Raw genomic sequence first — 22,626 nt, forward strand, 5'->3', positions numbered from 1 at the left:
GGAGTTGCTTCATTATTTTCAAAATGCCATTCCCAGGGATCCAACATAGGTTGCCTAGTAAGGGAGCAACTACAGTGACTCACTGAGCCATTTCTCTGGTCCTTGAGTTGGTGGTTTCTGCAGGGAATCTGGGCATCTAATTCAGGTCCTAAGGCATCTAAGGAAAGAGTTTAACAGCTGTTATATGTCTCCAGTTCTTTTGACAGAGAAAACAAAGCCAGGAAAATTATTCCCATTTTGATTTCTAATCCAGCCAACAACACATCAAGCTGGGTACACAGAAAATCAAGGGGCCAGCTGATGGGGGAAAAGCATTCTTACTTTCAGGTTACACATTTCACGTAATTTATGCATCTTTCATTGGTACATTGAGAGTTTGGGAGCAAAGAACACTTACCCTATTACCATTTTCTGACCTTTCAGTTGAAATTGTGCTGCATTTGTTTATGTGTTTGTGTGTTCATTGCTTTGTTTATTTACCTCTTAATTTTTTTATATGAAGCTACAGAGTGAAGGGGCAACATGTCTTGAAAAAATACTTTGGTCAAAAGCCTGTCCTAAAATCCAGTATTCACTGAGCCTGAATTCCAATGCAATCCTTCTGCTTCTGCAGTTTTAGACATAAAATTGTAGATATAACCTGCCAGTTAATGCTCATTCAGGGATGTGATAATTTCATTTGTTTGGATTGGTTTTTAGGAACGTGTTTCCTTTAAAGCCTGCTGGCTGGAGACACCCATTGTGGCTGAGGATGACAGGAAATGCCCCATTATTCTGCTTTTAACAGTGCTGGGATTTTGCATATACACAGTCCTACCTGGAGTATTCTTCAAAAGAGAAAAACTGTTTTTAAAAACTTCAATACCAGGCTCATGTAATCCACTGGAACATGAAATGACTACTGCCTAGGCTGAGTTCTGGGACATAGTGTATGCTTCTAAGCATGTAAATCTGAGTTTGATGCCCAGGAAAATGGACTGGAAACCTAATAATATCCTCAAATATGTGTAGGCAATCAAATGTAATAAGGCTAGGTCAAGAAGATAAGAGTTATTTACATGGACTCTTCAGCTACAGCACAATTTCAGGACCAGACAGGAATATATCAGAAATGTAGCTAAAACATGTACTTCAAATGTATAATTTCCTTCCCATTTTAATGGGAAGTACATTTAAGTTTAAAAATCCTTTAAGATATGGTCTTAATTACCCTTTCCAATTATAAAACCATAGTCTGCATTCTATACTCCTTTAAGAACCCCTGAGTCATATCCTGATAGAACCTAGTGGGGATACCCCCTCTCAATTCCCGATTCGGTGTGCACCCCAGAAAAAACACGAAGGACCATCTTGCTGTAATTAGACTAGGTAGTTTAATTACAGAGCTCTGGACCCACGTGCATCCCACACAGGAGATAAAGAATGTCGACCAGGATACTCAAAAGCTAGGGTTTTTCATGGGGTAAGGGGCTTAGGGGTCTGGAATTCAGCTTATCGACACACTATTGGCTTATTCAAACATTTATATAATGAAAAGAAATAAAACACATTGAGATTAGTGTGAACAGAATTATTTAGAGCCTGTTAATAATGATCAGGATTTCCCTAGTATACAACAGAGAATAGATTTAAGTAGCTGGTAGGAAAACTTGTGGCATGATGAAGTTCTTCGAAGTTATCCAGGCCAGCTGTGGAACTCTGTGAAAATGCCCCTCAGGAGCAGAGTAGCAGGCATGTGAGGATAGCTGCTTTCCCCGCCCCTCACTTGGGATTGGAGGCGTGGTGTGGCCTGGCATAGGCTGAAATCTGGCCACTGAGTCTCTGCAACAGTGCAGGAAGGATAGTGATTGGAGGACACCTTTAGGGAAGTGTTGAGAGCCTCAGGCTGGTCCGTGAAAGACACACCTCAGCAAGTGGATCTCTGTGCTTTGAGGTGGCTGGGACTCCCACAGGAGGTGGCAAAGTGATGGCGAACCATGAAGGTAACCAGTTCTCTCTAGTTTGAGAGTAGCAGCGCGACCCCTCTACCTGCTCAGGGTTCCCACTGGTCAGAAAAGGATGTTGAATGAGAGACCTCTGCTTAATCCTGGTGGCTCTAAATGGAGCCTAGAGATGTGGAGAATTCCCGAGAGGGCTCAGGCTCTGTCTCTCCTGACTTCCTCATTCGAGGAGGGGCTTTTAGACGTTTTGGCGCAGTGCCCCTCTACCCCATCAACCCCTCTATTCTAGAAGGGAAACTTTAATCATCCTGGCGATTGATGGTTATTGGATGGGGCTACAGTAAAACGGCCCTTAATTTTGAGTGAGGACAGGGGGCTTGCAGAGTTCCCACCTCCAGAATCACATACCTAGAGCCTAGGGATCGCCTTCTAGGAATCTGGGAATTAGAATGCCAGAAGTGCATAGCACATGATTTTTTTAGGAGGGCGTGGCTGGGAGAGTGAGGGATGGGCTTCATTCATGGACGTAAGGCTAGCTTTCCAGGGATCCTCAAATTAAAACGCCAGAAAAAGTAGAGTATGAACATTTGTTGGATGGGTGTCCTTGACTGTTTGTATAAATCACTATTGTTCCATGCCTGGATATAGACGTCAATTATCCCAGAAGCCACAGCTTAATACTGCAGCCCCTCCCTGCCCAGTCCTTTCCTTCTTTTACTCCCTGAATATTCTCACTAAGCAGCACTTTGTTATCATTAACAAGGGCTTCAAAGTAACCGTGAAAATGTGTGTGTGTGTGTGTTTGTGTGTGTGTGTGTGTGTGTGTCTGTCTGTCTGTCTGTCAGTGTCTGTGTGTCTGAGGGTCTTTGTATTCTGTGTGTGTGGGGGGGTTGTCTCTGGGTGTGTTTCTGTCTGTGTGAGTCTGTCTATGAGAGTATGTATGTGAATATGGCATAAAATGTTTAACAAGTTACATAGGCTGCAGGTTACAGGAATGTCTGCACACTGTTGAGAAGGGAGTAAGTGACTGGAAGCACAGAATTAAGAATACAGTCACATCCAGAGCTAGAAACAGGAAGACACAGAAGGAGTAAAAGAAGTGGGGAGAAGTTGCAGGGCATGGTAGCCCATGACTTCAGTCTTATCAGTGGTGAGGCAGAGGCAAGTGCATATTTCTGGATGTGAGCCCAGACTGATCTGTCATATAGACAGACCCTTTCTCCTAAAACAAAACAAGATTAAAAAAGAAATTATATAGCAGATTCAGATTAGAGAAATCAGAACCAGAACATTCATGAGAAAAGGTCTGACTAGGGTCTGACAAACAGCAGTTAATCTTGTCTCCAAAGCCATGTGCCTAATGTAAAATTTAAATTTTTTACTTACCAAGGTATTGTTTTTTAACAAGGTCTCACTGCAGGATATCTTCCATTGGGTCTTGAAGCATGGGATAACTTGAATTCAAGGCTGGTACAGTCTGTCTGAATCAGATGCTGCCCTGGGTATCAAATTCAGTGCTTTGGTGCAATCTAGTCAAGCACTCTATGAAAAAGTAACTTTCCCGTCTTCTGAACAAGTTAAGACCTAGAGTGGTTTTTATATATGTCGGCAGATTCTGGATACACAGCACAGGCTGGCCTTCTTTGTCTTACATTGCTGGGGTCTGCTGCCAGTGCAAGATTTTAGTGTCAGCCACCACACCTGGCTTGTTGTTCACTCTGCTTTTGGTTTGTCCTTCCAAAAAACCGATTGTATTCATTTCCTGAGCTACAGATAAAATCAGTTACGAAGTACCTTTGACTGGCTTCATGGAGAAACAGGAGCAAACGGTTTGAGGTCTAAAATGATCCCAGAGCAAGAGGTTAAGGAATAATTACATGCTCACTGCACACCTAACATAATATTTCCTTTCTTCTCTGCCAGAATCGCTTGTGTGTGTATGATGGTAAAGGCGTTGTTACATATTTGTGTGCTTTTGTTGGTATGTGAACAGGTGCACATATTTGTGTATTTGTGCTATTAGGTGTGTCTACTTCCATGTGGAGGTTGTTACCTCTGACTCTTGTTCATCAGGAATACTCCTCCTGTCTTCTGACCAGACTCTCATAGGTATCTGGGGCTTAGGAGTCAGGCCAGGGTAGTTGTCCACTACAACATCCTAGGGATTCTCTGAGCTCGGCCTTTACACACTAGGGATTACTGTTATAAATCATGGTGCTCCACATATTATTTATGTATATTGTTTCTTTTGGTATGGAGTCAGGTGTCATGTGGCATGTTATGGTGCAAATATGTGTGGATTAGAGCATATGGTGCATGAGTTTGTTCATTCTTTTCACAATGCCATTCCTAGGGATCCAACATATTTTGCCCAGAAAAAGAGCAACTACAGTGACTCACTGAGGCATTTCACTGGCCCTTGAGTGTGTGGTTCTTCAGGGAATCTGGGCATCTAATTCAGGTCCTAAGGAATCCATGGAAAGAGTTTACCAACTGCTATATGTCTCCAGTTTATTTAACAGACAAAAAAAAAAAAAAAAAGACAAGATCTTTTAACAGAAAAAAAAGAAAGACAGAAAAATTATTCCCATTCTGATTTTCTAATCCAGCCATCAAGATATTAAGCTGCGTACACAGAAAATCAAGGAACCAGTTGTGGGTGGGTGCGTGGGGGAAAAATTCTTACTTTCAAATAACATATGCATTTATCATCGGTACATTTAGAGTTTGGAAGCAAAGAAAACTTATCCTATTACGATTTTCTGACCTTTCAGTTGATATTATGCTGCATTTGTTTATGTGTTTGTGTATTCATAACTTCGTTTATTTACCTCTTGATTTTTTTTCTGTGAAACTTCATAGTGTAGGGGCAACCTGTCTTGAAACAATATTGTGGTCAATGGTCTGTCCTAAAATCCAGTGTTCACTGAACTGGCATTCCAATACAATCTTTCTGCTTCTGAAGTTTAAGACATGAAATTGTAGATATAATCTGTCAGGTAATGCTTCTTCAGGGATGTGATAATTTCATTTGTTTGGTTTGGTTTTTAAGAAAGTGTTTCCTTTAAAGCCTGCTGGCTGGAAACAACCATTGTCACTGAGGGTGACAGTAAATTCCCCATTCTTCTGCTTTTAACCGTGCTGGGATTTTGCATACACACAGTCCTACCTGGAGTATTCTTCAAAATAGACAAACTGTTTTTTTTTAAAACTTCAATACCAGGCTCATGTAATACAATGTAACATTAAATGACTGCTGGCTAGACTGAGTTCTGGGACATAGTACATGCTTGCAAGCATGAGAATCTGAGTTTGATGTCAAGAATAATGGACTAGAAACATAATAATATCTTAGAATGTTTGTAGGTAATCAAATGTAATGAGGCTAGGTCAGGAAGATAAGAGTTATTTACATGGACACTTCAGCTACAGCACAATTTCAGGACCAGAGAGGAATATATCAGAAATTTAGATAAAACATGTACTACAAATGTATAATTTCCTTCCAATTTGAATGGGAAGTACATTTAAGTTTAAAAATCCTTCAAGATTTGGTCTTAATTACCCTTTCCAATTAAAAAATCATAGTCTGCATTCTATACTCCTTTAGGAACCCTTGAGTCATATCCTGATAGAACCTAGTGGGGAAACCCTCACTCAATTCCCCATTCAGCATGCATCCAAAAAATCACGAAGGACCATCTTGATGTAATTAGACAAGGTAGTTTAATTACAGAGTTCTAGACCAACATGAATCCCCACACAGGAGATAAAGGATGTTGTCCACGAGGCTCAAAAGCTCGGGGTTTTCATGGGGTAAGGGGCTTAGGGGTATGGAATTCAAAATAGCGGCACATTATTGGCTTATTCAAACATCAGCAGAAAAATTACATGTACGTGCAGGGTGTCAGAGTTCTGTGACTTGTTGACTCAGTTTAGATAGCCCTGTTATGTCCTCACATTCCTCTATATTTAAGGTTGAGCTGTTCCCAAGAATGTTTTAACTAAGGGGAATATCCAGGTTGGTTTTTCTTTTTTTTCTCACCACCAGGCAGCCTCTAGACTCACAAACTACTAGCAATTTCTGAGTTCTTTGCATGACTTACAGGTCTTAAAATTTCATCTTTCTTTCTATCATATTTTTTCCTCACCTCTGACACCATATAGTTAAGAATATTGGGTGGGCTGTTTCTTCAAACAACACGGATTGATTCCCAGCACATTGCTCACAACCATGGATTCCAGGAGAACTGAGCCCTCTTATGGACTGCACAGGCATCATGCTCACACTTGAGTCACAGGCAACATGGAGGCAAAATAACCAAAAGGATGAACTGAGAAATCAAAATGAAAAGAAATAAAACCAGTTAAGAGCAGTGTGAACAGAACTATTTAGAACCCGCTAGTAATGATCTGGATTTCCCTAGTATACAACAGAGAATACATTTAAGGAGCTGGTAGAAAAGCTTGTGGCATGATGAAGTTCTTCCAGGTTTTCCATCACAGCAGTTGAACTTTGTGAAAATGCCCCTCGGGAGCAGAGTAGCACGCATGTGAAGATAGCTGCTTTCCCTGCCCCTCACTTGGGATTGGAGGCATGTTGTGGCCTGGCATAGGCTGAACACTGGCCCCTGAGCCTCTGTAACTGTGCAGGAAGGACAGTGATTGGAGAACATATTTACAGAAGTGTTGAGAGCCTTGGGTTGGTTCAGGGAAGACACACCTCAGGATGTGGATCTCTGTGCTATGAGGTGGCTGGGACTCCCACAGGATGTGTCAACCTGATGGAGAACCGTGAAGGTAACCAGTTCTCTCTAGTTTGAGAGTAGCAGTGTGACCCCTCTCCCTGCTTAGGGTTCCCACTGGTCAGAAAAGGATGTTGACTGGGAGACCTCTGCATAACCCCGGTGCCTCAAAATGGCATTTGGAGGTGTGGAGATTTCCAGAGAGTGCTAGGGCACTGTGTTCCTGTCTTCCTCATTCGAGGAGGGGCTTTTAGCCGTTCTGGCACAGTGCCCCTCTACCCCATCAATGTATCTATTCTAGAAGGGAAACTTTATTATCCTAGCTATTGATGGTTATTGGATGGGGCAACAGTAAAATGGGCCTTATTTTTGAGTAAGCACAAGGGCCTTGGTGAGTTCCCACCTACAGTATCACATAACTAAAGCCTAGTGTTAGTCTTCTAGGAAACTGGGAATTAGAATGCCAGAAGGGTATAGCACATGATTTTTTAGGGGGCATGGCTGTGAGCATGTGTGATGGGCTTCATTCATGGATGTAAGGCTAGCTTTCCAGGGATCCTCAAATTAAATGGAGCATGAACATTTGTTGGATGGGTTTCCTTGATTGTTTGTATAAATCACTATTGTCCCATGCCTGGATAGAGACTTCAATTATCCCACAAACCACAGATTAATCCTGCAGCCCCTCCCTGCCCAGTCCTTTCCTTCTTTCACTCCCTGAACATTCCCTGGCTATCCACTAAGCAGCAATTTGTTGGCATTAACAAGGGCTTCAAAGTAACAGAAAAATGTGTGTGTGTGTGTGTGTGTGTGTATGGGATGTGTGTGTCTGTGTGATTGCCTGTGTCTGTGTGTCTGAGGGTCTGTGTATTCTGTGTGTGTGTGTGTCTGTGAGTGTGTGCGACTGTCTCTGGGTGTGTTTGTGTCTATGTGAGTCTGTCTGTGAGAGTATGAATGTGAATATGGCATAAAATATTTAACAAGTTACATAGGGTGCAGGTTACAGGAGTGTCTGCACATTGGTGAGAAGAGAGTAACTGACTAGAAGCACAGAATTAAAAAAAACAGTTAGACCCAGAGCTGGAAACAGGAAGACACAGAAGGAGTGAAAGAAAAGAGAGGTTGCAGGGCATGGTAGCACATGACTTGATTCTTAGCAGTGGTGAGGCAGAGGCAAGGGCATATTTGTGGATGTGAGCCCAGACTGAGCTTTCATACAGAAAGACACTTTCTCCTAAAACAAAACCAAAGATTAAAAAAAATGATATAGAGGATTCAGATTAGAGAAAACAGAACCAGGGCAGGCATGGGAAAGAAGGTCTGAAAAACTAGGGTCTGTAAAATATCAGGTAGTCTTGTCTCCAAAGCCATGTGCCTAAAGTAAAATTTTAATTTTTTTTATTTAACATGTTATATATTTTTAACATGGTTATCTTCCATTGAGTCATGAAGCAAGCAATAAACTGGATTCAAGACTGGTACAGTCTGTCTGGATCAGATGTTGCCCTGGGTATCAAATTCAGTGTTTGGTGCAATCTAGTCAAGCACTCTATGATAAAGTAATCCTCAGGACTTCTGAACAAGTTAAGACCTTGGGTGATTTTTATGTATATAGGTAGATTTTGGATACACAACACTGGCTGGCCCTCTCTGTCTTACATTGCTGTGGTCTTCCGCTAGAGCAAGATTTTAGTGTCAGCCACCACACAGGTTCGTTGTTCACTTTGCTTTAAGTTTGTCTTTCCATAAAGTGGATTGTATTATATTCTAGAGCTACAGAGAAAATCAGTTACTACGTACCTTTGACAGGCCTCTTGGAGAAACAGGAGCAAACATTTTGAGGTCTAAAATGATTCCTGAGCAAGAGGTTGAGGAATAATTACATGCTCACTGTGCAAATAATCTATTTTTTCTTTTCTTCTCTGCCAGAATCTCTTGTGTGCGTGTATGATGGTGAAGGTGTGGCTACATCTCTGTGTGCTTCTGTTAGTATGTGAACACGTACACATTTTTATGTACTGTATGTAACAGTAGTGCTGTTAGGTGTGTCTAATTCCATGTGGAGGCTCACTGTTACCTCTGACACTTGTTCATCAGGAATCCTCCTCATGTCTGCTGAGATCAGTCTCTCAGAGGGACCTGGGGCTTAGCAGTCAGGCCAAGGTAGTTGTCCACTATAACATCCTAGGGATTCTCTGAGCTCTGCCTTTACACAGGAGGGATTACTGTTTTAAATCATGGTGCTCTACATATTATTTCCATATATTGTTTCTTTTGGTATGGAGTCAGATGTCATGTGGCATGCTATGGTGCATATATGTGTGAATTAGAGCATAAGGTGCAGGAGTTGGTTCATTATTTTCACCATGCCATTCCCAGGGATCCAGCTTAGGTTGTTCAAAAGACAGCAACTACAGTGACTCACTGAGCCATTTCACTGGCCCTTGAGTGTGTGGTTTCTGCAGGGAATCTGGGCATCTAATTCATGTCTTAAGGCCTCCATGGAAAGAGTTTAACACCTGTTATATGTCTCCAGTTGTTTTAACAGAGAAAAAAAGCAGGAAAATAATTCCCATTTTGATTTCTAATCCAGCCAGCAAGTCATCAAGCTGGGTACACAGAAAATCAAGGGACCAGCTGTTGGGGGGAAAAGCATTCTTACTTTCAGGTTATATATTTCAAGGAATTTTGCATAGGCTGAACACTGGCCACTGAGCCTCTGCCAGAGTGCAGGAAGCACAGTGATTGGAGGACGCCTTTAGGAAACTGTTGAGTCAGGGGAAGACAAACCTCAGCATGTGGATCTCTGGTCTTTGAGGTGGCTGGGACTCCCACAGGAGGTGGCAACCTGATGGAGAACCATGAAGGTAACCAGTTCTCTCTAGTTTGAGAGTAGCAGCGCGACCCCTCTCCTTGCTCAGGGTTCCCACTGGTCAGAAAAGGATGTTGACTGGGAGACCTCTGCATAACAGGGGCTGCTCAAAATGGCGCCTGCAGGTGTGGAGATTTCCCAAGAGGGCTCAGGCTCTGTCTCTCCTGACTTCCTCATTCGAGGAGGGGCTTTTAGACTTTCTTGCATAGTGCCCCTCTACCCCATCAAACCCTCTATTCTGGAAGGGAAACTATAAACAACCTGGTGATTGATGGTTTTTGGATAGGGTGACAGTAAATTGGCCCTTATTTTCGAGTGAGGACAGGGGACTTGCAGAGTTCCCACCTCCAGGATCACATACCTAGAGCCTAGGGATCGCCTTCTAGGAATCTGGGAATTAGAATGCCAGAAGGGCATAGCACATGATTTTTTTTTAGGAGGGCAAGTCTGGGAGAGTGTGGGATGGGCTTCATTCATGGATGTACGGCTAGCTTTCAAGGGATCCTCAAATTAAAACGCCAGAAAAAGTAGAGCATGAACATTTGTTGGATGGGTGTCCTTGACTGTTTGTATAAATCACTATTGTCCCATGCCTGGATATAGACTTCAATTATCCCACAAGCCACAGCTTAATACTGCAGCCCCTCCCTGCCCAGTCCTTTCCTTCTTTTACTCCCTGAACATTCTCACTAAGAGGCACTTTGTTATCATTAACAAGGGCTTCAAAGTAACAGAAAAATGTGTGTGTGTGTGTGTGTGTGTGTGTGTGTGTGTGTGTGTATGGGGTGTGTGTGTCTGTGTGAGTTTCTGTGTCTGTTTGCCTGAGTCTGTGTGTGTCTGTGAGTGTGTGCAACTGTGTTTCTGGGTGTTTTTGTGACTGTGAGAGTCTGTCTGTGAGAGTATATTTTTGAATATGGCATAAACTGTTTAACAAGCAACTTCGGCTGCAGGAACAAGTGGATCAGCACACTGTTGAGAAAGGAGTAACTGACTGGAAGCACAGAATAGAGAATATACTTATACCCAGAGTTGGAAACAGGAAGACACAGAAAGAGTGAAAGAAATGGGGAGAGGTTGCAGGGCCTGATAACCCATGACTTAAGTCTCATCACGTGTGAGGTAGAGACAATTAAATATTTATGTATTTGAGCCCAGACTGAGGTGTCACTCAGATAGATCCTGTCTCTGAAAACAAACAAACAAACAAACAAACAAAAAACCCAAAGTTTAAAAATATATGGTATAGAGGATTCAGATTACAGAAAACAGCACCAGACCAGAGATAGGAAAAGAAAGTCTGATAAGGGGTGACCAAAAGCAGATAATCTTGTCTCCAAAGCCATGTGCATAAAAGTAAAAATTTAAATATCTATATTTGAAGTGAGAGAAAGAGTGAGCATTAATTTCGTTGGTTTCCTTGATTGTTCTTAGAAATCATTATTAGAAGTTGTTTGAGGAGGAAGCGAATAAAGGGTCACTTTCTGGCCTGCAATATTAGTGTATTAATTTCCTTAACTAATGGCAGAGCTTTCAGTCTGATGTTCTTTGTGGTGTACCAAGCCAATATGAAAGTCTAAAGTTGGGCCTTGGGGATGGTATGGATAGATGAAGAGGTAGTAACTGAGTTGGGTGGTTTTTTGATTTTTCTGTTTTTTTGTTTTTTGGGTTTTTTTTTTTTTGTTGTTGTTGTTGTTTAGAAAGGATCTTTCCTTTCAGACTGCCTATTGAGCACCCTTCAACCCCAGTTTCCCCCTTTTATTATGGTACTGGGTTCTGGGGCCAAGAGATCTAAAACATGACTAACTACAGGTCCCTGGTATCCAAGTCCATACTCTGCTTTCCAGAACACACATGCAAGTACATGGCCATATAGATAAGCACATACAAATAATTACAAAATAAATATATAAAAGGTCCAAGATGTCATTTTTATACTTGTCATTAATATTAATATCCCAAACTACATTATAAATCTTACTTAAGGTAAAAGGTGTTAAATATACCAGAATTGGATTTAAAAGCAAACACATGCCTAAAATTGTGGCTCTCTGTTCGCCATGTCTATCTTTTAGACAGTAAGACAAAAAAAAAAAAAAAAAAAGGCCTGGTTCAGAGTTCTGTGATATTCTCTTGCACTTCCAAGACAGCCTAACAGATGTCCTCAACTATAGTCACACAAAGATGTATGGAGTGTACACTATTAATTTAACACTTGGCACTCTAATATGTGAGCAATGCTGTCTTCTTAAATTTACAATTATCTAGTTAAGAAAGACACTAAGGAAATCTGTAGAATCCCCATTTTAAAGGCTTCTGGAAGTAAGTATAGCTTGAATCTCAGAGAGTGAGAGGAACCTGTTACTTAACTTGTCTCCACCCATCACAGGTGATGACACCCAGGGTCTCCCATGCACTGGATCGAGACTCATGAATTTTCCCCCATCTCCTCTGTCACATTCTTTAGAGTGTCCACTGTATGAAGTACTTTCTCAGTTGTGATTCAGTGTGTAGAAAACTTGTCTTGTTTTAATATTTTGTAATTATTGAATAATGCTCTCACAAAATTAATGCTTTCAGATAAAAATATTAATACAATTTACAAGCCAACGAGGGTCCAAAGTCTAAAATTTCTTTGCTTGAGTTTTTAATAAATGTTGTATGGGATCATTCCTGTATAAAAATGGAGAGCACACACCTGGAGATGTAGTTAACCTTGTACTTTACATGCCTAACACAGATAAATACCTGCATTCAATATAATGGCACATGCTTATAATCCCCTTCCAGTAATGGAACTTAGTGGGTGTAGGTCTGAATGTTGTATTCACAAGACCCTCAGTTTCAAACTCCAGGTCCACAGACAGATTGTTTTCAGGCTCTTCATAAAAGACTGGACGTGGAGGCTCACCCTGTAGCCAGAAGACTGGGGCAGGTGAAACAGGTTTATATAATTTTGAGTAAAGTCTGAGCTGCAAAGTGATACCTGGTCTCAATGATGTACAAAACATACACTTTTAAAAACAGGGTTCTTTGGTTTTGCTTTTGCTTTTCTTTTTAAATGACCATAGTATGGCTTGTAAAACAACATCTTGCCAATCCAAATCTGTGCTCCTTTGGATGCTGTGGCTACGGTGATTTGGGCACAGCAGTTGTAGGATCCATGACACTAGGTACATATGTAGCAGAGGGTGGGCTTATCTGATATCAATGGGAAGGGAGGCCATTGGTCCTGTGGAGGTTTGGTGCCCCAGTGTAGGGGGAAGCTAGATCTGTGAGGTGGGAGTGGGTGAGTATGTGGAGGAGCACCCTCATCAAGTCAAAGGAGAGTGGGGAGAGGGGGGAGGTGGAGTTTGTGGAGGGGTAACAGGGAAGGGGGATGCATGAAAGGGACAATAAAAATGAAATAAAATGAAACAAAATAAAATAAAAACAGGAGAACTGTCAAAGGCCTGTATTTGTAAACTGTGTTTGTTAAGAAGTAGGGTCCAGCTTAGTTGGCAGAGTGCTTGACCAGCATGCACAAAGTACTGAGTTTGATCCTCAGCACAACCAACCACCATGAAAAGCAGCTTGCATCCAAGACAGCTTGGATGCTGGGAAGTGCTTGCTGATGTTAACTTGATATGGCTGTCTCCAGAAAGACTGTTCCTGAACCTGACTGATACAGAGGTAGATGCTCACAGCCAGCCATTGGACAAGTTTGGGGTTTCCTGATGGAGGAATTGGAGAAGTGATTCAAGGAGCTGAGGGGTTTTCAGCCCCATAGAGGGAATAACAGTGTGAACAGACCAGACTCCCCCCCCCCGCCCCTGAAGCTCCCCGGAAGTAGACCACCAAGCAAAGAATACACATGGAGGAACCCATGTTGCTGGTCACATATGAGGCAGAGAAGGATGAGAGGTCTTTGGGCCTGAGGCTGTTCATTGCCCTTGTGTAAGGAAATGCCAGATCAGGAAGAAAGGAGTGGTCAGGTGGGTGGGTGAGCACCCTCATAGATGCAGGGAGAGTGGAGATGGGATAGAGCATTTCAGAAGGGGAGACAGACCCAGAAAGGGGAAAATATTTGAAATGTAAATAAAGAAAATATCCAATAAAAAATGGGATACAGCTCTAAACAAGGAGTTTACAACTGAGGAATCTCAAATGGCTCTGAGAAACACCTAAAGAAAATCTCAACATTCTTAGATATCAGGGAAATGCAAATCAAAAAGACCATGACATTACACCTCACACCAGTCAGAATTGCTAAGATCAAAAACTCAGCTGACCTGCATGTGCAGCAGAGGATGGGCTAGTAGGATGTCCATCAATGGGAGGATAGGCCATTTGTCCTTTGAAGGCTCTATGCCCCAGTTTGGGGGAATGACAGGACCAGAAATTGGGAGTGGGTGGGTTGCTGAGTAGGGGGATGGTGTTTTTTGGAGGGGAAACCAGGAGAAGAGAAAACTTTTGAAATGTAAATGAAGAAAATATCCAATAATAAAAACGCTAAGCTAACAGCAGATGTGGGTGAGGATGTGGAGATAGAAGAACACTCCTTCATTGCTGGTGGGATTGCAAGCTAGTACAACCCATATGGAAATCAGTCTTGCAGGACCTCAGAAAATTGGACATAGTAATGAAGATCCAGCTATACCACTCCTGGCCATATACACAGAAGGTGCTGCCACATGTCATAAGGACACATGCTCCACTATGTTCATTGCAGCTATATTTATAGTAGCCAGAAGCTGGAAACTGCCCAGATTTCCCTCAACAAAGAAATGAATACAGAAGATCTGTACCCCATTTTTAATAAGGTTATTTGGTTCTCTAGAGTCTAACTTCTTGAATTCTTTGTATATTTTGGTTATTCGCACTCTATAGAATGTAGGGTTGGTGAAGATCTTTGGCCAATCTGTTGGTTCCCGTTTTCTCCTTTTAACAGTGTCCTTTGCCTTTCAGAAGCTTTTCAATTTTATAAAGTCACATTTTCAATTGTTGATCTTAGAGCCTGAGCCATCAGTGTTCTGTTCAGGAAATTTTCCCCTGTGCAGATGTGTTAGAGGCTCTTTCCTAACTTTTCTTCTATCAGTGTATCTGGTTTCATGTGAAGGTCCTTGATCTACTTGGACTTGATCTCTGATCCTGTATCTTCTCCTATTTTTAGTTAGACAGGATCTGTCTGCATAGCACCGGCTGCCCCTTGTTTTCCTTTTCTCGTTTCTGCCCTCTAGTGTCAGAATTTGTTACTGTAAGCCACCAAACCAGGAAGTTGGTGCTTTGTGTTACCTTTATCTCCTATGAAATGAGTTGTGTGCTGTTCCTGGGTCACAAATAATATACAGTAATTTTCACAGGCGACATGGATACATTTGAGAAAAAAAGTTTTCTGTTAAAAAAAACTATTTCAATTTCATATCAATTTCATTTACTGTAGTAATCAAATACAAACTGCATAATGTGAGAAATTTTCTTTTGCACTTTTCCTAACAAATTGTTGTATGTGTGTGTGTAGACAAGTTCATTTGCAGGTGTATATATACATGTGTGTAAGCATGTTTGTGTGTACACGGTAGCTGTTACATGTGTAGGAATTCTTGTACAAGATTGAAAATACCCTAGAGGTCAAATTTGAGTCTTATTCCCCAGGAGCCATCTTCCTGTGTGTTTTGTTTTTTGTTTTTGTTGTTGTTGTTGTTTTGAAAGAAGTCTCTCCCTGAGACTTGTAATTTATTGATTAGGCTAGATTGACTGTCCAGTAAGTCCCAGGGCTTCTCCTGTCTTTTTTCCTTCTAAAAGTTCATAATTTATATACCCTTTGGTTCAAACATTTTCAAGTTTTCTGTTAATTTGCTTTGTGTGTGTTCAGGGCTTGTGTGTCATGTTACAGTGTACCTGTGGTAGTCAGAGTTTGACTTAGAGTAGCTGCTCCTCTCCTTTCAACATGGAGGTCACAAGGGTCAGGCATGGCAAGAACTGTATTTACACACTAAACCATCTCACAGGTCCTCACAAAAGGGAAGGTTGTGAGGTTCCAGTTCAGGTCCTAAAACTTGCATGGCAAGTGTTTACCAACTGTGACATATGGATCCTGCCATCAAACAGAAGCTATAAGAAAAAAAACAGAAGTATTTCTGTCCCCTTCTATTTTATTGTCTAGCTAGCAGGATCTAAAAAATAAATAAACCATTTTATAAAAATTAAAGGGATGTCACTGTTAAAATACTTGATATATTTTCAAGAATCAATTTTAAATATTTCTTTTTAGTCATCAGACATTTCTAATATGGGAACGTAGATACCATTTTTAATAATCATTTTCCTTTCATTTCAATTGAAATATTGCTGAATTTATTTATTTTTCTTTCACATTTTTGAGATAATTTGATGTGTAGAAGCCCATGTGCCTTACCCTTCTAAGTGCTGAGATTGTGCTTATCACTGGTAATGCCAGGATCATCCATCAGTTTAGATTGTACATTTGTTTGCTTCAGATTAATATTTTCCATATATTTTAACAGTTTTCGACATTATAATTACACTATTTCTCCCTTCCCTTTCTTCCTACCAAACCTACCATATTACTCCTCTTTGCTGTTTCCAAGTATATTGTACTCTTTATTCATTAAATAGTTGTCACTAAACTCCTTCTTTCCCTACCCCATCACAGGTATGTATATGTGTTAATGTGTATTCCTAAAATATAAATGAAACATGAAAAGTCTATTTAATATATCTTCTATGTTTATGTTTTTAGGGCTGACCATTTGCTTTGTGGTAAACAATTGGTGTGCTCTTCCCTGGGGAGGAGACTTTGTCTTCCTCTCAGTGTTCTTCAGTTGCCTAAAGTTCTTTAGGTAGTGTTAAGCTCTCTTGAGTGTTCAATGTCCACATTAGCATGTCCATTGGCGACACTCTTGTTCAGGTCTCCTATAAGTCAGGTTGGTGAGACTATGAATTTCACTTCTGGCATTCCGGGGAGATACATTATGAGAGCAAACTCATTATACCTCTGGCTCTAAAAACAATTCATCCTTCTCTTGCCTGAAGTTGCATAATATTCAAGTAGGCACTTTGTTTTATTGGTGTATTAATGCATTAGACTGGGATCAAGAAATTCTTGGATTACTTCTAGTTTTCTGTAATTGTTTCAATCTGGTACAAAGAGAAGTTTTTGTCCTCTCTTTGCAACAGACTCTATTTCTCTGGGGGTATATAAAAAACGTTGAAAAAGAAATTATTTGTCTGGTTAAGTAATGTAGTATTTGTACATTCTTCTTCACAATCCATGGCTTCATTAGACCTGGGTACTTGGCTAGTTTAACGTACCAACCGTGATTTCCCACCTGTTGAATGAGTCTTTAAGTCCAGTTAAAGAGCAGTTGATTACTGCAAGGATTGGTGCTAAAACTATACTGCCAGTGCTATTATGCAATGCTGATTGGTCTGGAATTTAGGTATCATAAGTGGGTAGGAGTGTTGGTTGCTTCCATCCATTGGAAACCTGTATGTCCTTATGGTATCATGAGTGCAAGTTCTCAGGGAGGAGGCTTTCAGGTCAGTTCCAACTCAGAGGTCTCTGGGCCAGCATCTGATGTGCATGTTCACTTCTCCAATATGGACTTTCCTTACACTCCCAATCGCAATCAAGGGCAATAGAAACAGCTTGAAATATTTTGGGAGTTTCTTGAACAACCCTGACAAAGACCTCAAAAAAGGGGTTCTCTCAGTGGGAGTTAGTGAATTTGCTTGCTTGTCTTTGGCTCTTACAAGTAGCATTTTCAACTAGATGAAAATGTGTCATTTAAATTATATATATATATATATATATATATATATATATATATATATATATATGTATATATATATATACACACATATATATGTATGTCTGTGTATATATATATTTATATATGTATGTCTATATATATGTATATATGTATGTCTGTGTATATATATATATATATATATATATATATATATATATATATATATATATCAGAGAATTATATTGTCATAAGTGTTTCTTTACATAGTTTCAAGTTATTCCTCGTGCTTCTTCTAAACATCTCTAATGTTATTGTACCCCTTCTATATTTACCTCACTCATTTTCAGTAATTAGAGATCTGTTTTGAATTTCCCTGATCAGATCATTTCTATGATACTAACAGCCTCCTCTCTTTAGCTTCTCCATGCTCCTACTATTGGAGGGATGACTTTTGCCTTCCTAAGTCTCTGTAGTTACTCTAGGATATATATTCATATCTGCATATTTATAGTTAGGAACCTCAGAAGAGACAGAAAGTGAGAATATGAAACATTAATCTTTCTGAGTCTGTTACTTTACTCACAATGATCTCTTTTACCTTCATCTATTTGCCTGCAAAGTTTCCATGATATCATTTTTCTTTACAACTGAATAATATTGCATAATGTACATATAACACATATTTATTATCTGTATGTTTATTGATGGTATATAGAAAAGCTACTGAATTGCCCTAGTTGATTCAGTAACATGTAGAATTGCTGATTATTGCTAAATATGTTTGATGTTTCTCAAAGGTTTCTGTGTTGTAGGGATGCCTTTCACAGGATCATTGTCAATTGACCAAATAAAATATCAGCTCTTATTCAAATTTAAGATTAGTGTGGAAACTGATAAATACTTTGAAATAGCTTGTTGACTCTCATGGAGATGGAGAAATTGTAGTACTAGAACAACCAGTACCTCAAGTCAAACAAGCTCCTGGCATGTTGAGGAGAGTTGGGAAATTTCTCCTGGCAACTGTTAGCTGCTTAGATGGGGATAGTCTGTATTCTTTAACGTTGTGATGCTAGCATGTTACCCACACTCAAGTGGATAGCTGCATATCCAAGAGTATATAGGCAACATAGATTGGACTTAATGAGTTTTAAAAATAGGTGGATTCACAGTTGAATGGGTAAGGAAGAAGAGTTAGATCTGGGATGAGTAGGGTGATTATGATCAAAATAGATTGTATGAAATTCTCCAAGAATTAATTTTTAAAAAACATTTAACTTTTTTTTCAAGAGTATTTTTTCTTTCAGAGGATCAGAGTTCAATTCCTACATATAAGCTGGTTGCTTCATGCCTGCCTGCAACTCTAACTCTAGCTCCAGCTCCAGGAGAAGAGACGTAACATTTCTTTCTAACACACCTGCTAATGTGTGTGTGTGTGTGTGTGTGTGTGTGTGTGTGTGTGTGTGTGTGTGTGTGTGGTGTAAAGAGAAACAATAAAACCTCTTAATCTTGCTATCGTTGTGCAAGTTTGTTACAAATTATTCTTTCTTTTACTATAGTGTTAGGATTTTTAAAGGATTAACAGTTCTATATATTCCATAATATGATGAAATATAATGTCAATTTCTGGCTAAGAAGACGTTATTGTCATTTGACTTCTCATTTCTTTAATTTTTCTGTAATATCTTGTACAGACGAAATTAGACAGCTGAGATATCTAGAAGCTGCTAATTCTGAAGAAGAATACAATGAGGAGAATGACATACAGTCAGAAAGCTCCAGAGGGCAAGCATTTTTCCCTGGACATCTGCGAGGGAGAGGTAAAGTACACTGAACAGCACAGGTGGTAAAAACGAGCAGGCAGATTTTTGAACTTGCACTGTTCTAATGTTATATTATGTTACATGCTTCATATTTTTCAGACATGGACTTGTACAAGGTTGGTAAGAGTTTAATTCCAGTTCAGATGAAAAAAATATATGTTTCATTTATAAGAGCTGCTTTTCTAATGGAGAGCAGGGGTAGAAATTAACAATGGAGGTAATTGTTTTAAATTTGCCAGGTTGATCCACTACTGGGAGGCAATACAGGAGTGTTAAGTGCATGATCAATAGCCTAATCACCATAACAAAGACATTTTGTTAGAAAACAATGTCACTGAGTGAATGGAATAAGGTTGAATGGGAAGAATGTCTTCTTTAAAGCTAACAGTATTGTTTGGAGTAGGGAACATATTGTAACAGAATTTTTATGTTGTCGTAGTCTTTATATTATTTCTAGATAGGTTTCCAGTTTGGTACCATATACAACCAAATGTTGAATTCCACATAAACTGAAGACTGCCACTTTGAAATGCTGAGTATAGATAGAATGGACAATCACTCTTGTATAGCATTCAGTGAGACAAGCAGACAACGTTAGAGTGTTGAAATACTAAGTCATTTTTCAAAACAAGGCCTATCTTTTAAAAACTGTTTCTAAAAGATACTGAATTCACTGCTGAAAATATGGAAAATAAATTTTCTCAAAATAATACACAGGACACAGACGTGACAGTAGGGGAAGAAATGGCCATTTTTTCAGACAAAGATTTTCAGCAAATCATCCTCTACTTCATCTGGTAAGTGAACACTAAGGGTTAACAGAAATCAAGAGTCTGAGATGTAACATAGTTCTTTTAGAGATGAGTGTGTTTGTTTCTTTGAAGACAAGGTCTTACAAGTTCCATAGTACAAGGTATTATATTACTTACTATGTAGTCTAGGTTGGTAAAGAATTTCTGATGTTCATCCTGTCTCAATCTTCCAGTGATGAAACTAAGAGAAGGTGTTATATGTTAGGTATCATAATTACTTTTCTTTGTAAAAAAAACACTATGATCAAGGCAGTGTACAAAAGGAAGAGGGTCAGAAACCTTGATCATCATGGGGTGGGCAGTGTATTGCAGCAGGAGGAAGGCCCCTTCAACTATTTCAGGAAACATTTTATTTTTTATTTTAATCATTGGGAATTTTGAATTTATAAGGTACAAAAATAGATAGTTTGTGATTGTCATTAATTGTAAATATTATTCTCATTTTGTCCTCTTATAAATTTTTATCTTAAGCTATAGTGTAAAAATAGTTTACTACCCTCAAAAACTAATGGTATGAACCAGAAATCTGGAGTAGAGAGATACCCTAGTATTTAAAAGTGCTTGCTAGTGTTCCAGATGACCCAAGGTCAGCTCTCAACACCCACATCAGTGGTCCTATAACTTAAATGCAGTTTCAAGGGCTTTAACCCCTCCTCTGGCTTCCGTAAGCACCACACACATGGGGCATAATCTCACATAAAACACACACATAAACACACACACACACACACACACACACACACACACACACACACACACACAAACCTATACACATTAAAAAATCATGTGAAGATAGAAATTAAGTGAAATGGGATATGAAACACATTCTGGAACTTTCCAGAGGAAAAATTTATACTTCCCTGTACTTCTAAACTGGCATAGGTAACTGGGTCATGGGACAAGAATTTTGATATGTATCAGTAGTTCAGCTTAACAGTAAGAACTAGTTATTCTTTAGCTGTTACATAAGCATCTGGTGTTAAACAGTGGTTGAACAGGAAAATTGTCTGCAGGGTAAGAGCACTTGCAAAGGAGAATGGGGACATGGAACCCACACAAAAAGCAGAACTTGGTCTTGGTCAAGGGTACACCTGTAATCCCAGTGTTGTTGGAATGGATATAGGATCTGACTAGCTGTGACTTAGCTCCAAGTACTGTAAGAGGCCCTATCTCAAGGTAGTAATTTGGAAAGTAAGAGCAGGACACCTGATGACAACTTCACTCAAGCTCCTTGAAGCTCAAAATTATGTGTACTCACACTTTCTCTCTCTCTCTCTCTCTCTCTCTCTCTCTCTCTCTCTCTCTCTCTCTCTCTCTCTCTCTCTCTGTCACACACACACACACACACTCACACACACTCACACACACAGTGGCAATTCAGGGAACATTATTTTGTGAAGGAATAGGTTACATTTTTTAGCATAGTCTCCATTCTGTGTTGCAGAGATGAAATACTTCCTTCTGTTTTGAAGAATTGAATTTGACCGAAAGAGGTCTAGATCTTGCAGGATGATATTTGTGATACTACTTCTGGTTTGGTTTTATTTCGTTTAGGTTTAGGTTTTTCTTTGTTTGTTTTGTTTGTTTATTTTCATGGAATGCACCCAGTAGTTTGCACATGCTAAACAAGTATTCAACCAAAGGGCAATATCCTAGATTCCTTAAAGGGTTTTTGATTTTTGTCTTTGTTTGTTTGAAATGATATTTCATGAAAGCCAGGTTGCCTATATAGGGATGACATTAACTCAAGATTCTCTCCTTTCTATCTTCTGGAATTATAGACACTTCACCTAGTTTTATGGAATGTATAGGCTTAAGTCAAGGGAGATATGTATGATAGACAAGGACTCTACCAATTTAACTAGATCCCCTGTCCAAAGTTTGGGGTACAAGTGATAAATATAGAAAGAATGAAAAAAATATGTTCCCTTTTGCTGTCGTCCAAGATACTCCCAACTGAAAATATTTTAAAGTATATTGAAATTGAAATCATCTATCCATTGCAAATAGTTTTGAACCATTCAAGAATTTCATACCAGAAATCACTGAGAAAAGTAAAGAAAACCAAAGTGGGGATAGTGGACCATTCATACAAACCAATTTCTGATAGCATTGAGACAAGTACTGGGAATATAGGCAAGAGATATTACACCCTGACTATATAAAAATATTTTGAGAGATTCTTGTCACAAAAGCCTAGCCAATTAAGTTGGATCTCTGGGATGCTTGTAGAAGTGGATGGAGAAAGTAGGTTCATGCAAGGTTGCCTTCTGACTTCTGCATGCACACCACAGCATACACACCCACACATATCATGGACAAAATACACAATAGTTTTCACTATTAAAAGAAAATTAGTATTTCTTTCCTTAAGTTTACAAATCATGTAGTACCTAATTTCATGTAAATGATTTCTTATGAGAACCACAGCCCTGCTCATGCTGAGTATGTACTGGACAACTGAGCTACAATCCCAATACAGAAAATATTCCTTACACAAATGATTATTTTACAATAGTATGCAAGTTTGCATTTAAATAGTCCTTGTTGTAGCACCTTCTTCCTAATGTCAGTTACTTTGACCATTCAGAAGTGTTGTAGCAGGACATGGAAATACCAAATATAGGGGTCTTTTGCTTTCTAAGCAAAATATACTAGTGTAAAGCTACCTTTTTTAGTACTGTCT

The 22,626-nt window shown here is 39.6% G+C and overlaps 1 protein-coding gene across 1 annotated transcript in view; it reads left to right on the forward strand.

The window, feature by feature from the left end:
* Positions 1 to 1,890: 1,890 nt before the first annotated feature.
* Positions 1,891 to 22,626, forward strand: part of Gm15080 (predicted gene 15080) — a 40,182-nt gene continuing 19,446 nt past the window's right edge. Inside the window, exons 1-3 of the mRNA NM_001198988.1 lie at positions 1,891 to 1,982; positions 19,000 to 19,125; positions 19,846 to 19,925. Coding sequence (NP_001185917.1) covers positions 1,967 to 1,982; positions 19,000 to 19,125; positions 19,846 to 19,925 — 222 coding nt within the window. The 5' untranslated portion in view covers positions 1,891 to 1,966. The remainder of the gene's footprint in view (positions 1,983 to 18,999; positions 19,126 to 19,845; positions 19,926 to 22,626) is intronic.

Source organism: Mus musculus, chromosome X (genome assembly GCF_000001635.26).
Source record: "Mus musculus strain C57BL/6J chromosome X, GRCm38.p6 C57BL/6J".
Taxonomy (NCBI): domain Eukaryota; kingdom Metazoa; phylum Chordata; class Mammalia; order Rodentia; family Muridae; genus Mus; species Mus musculus.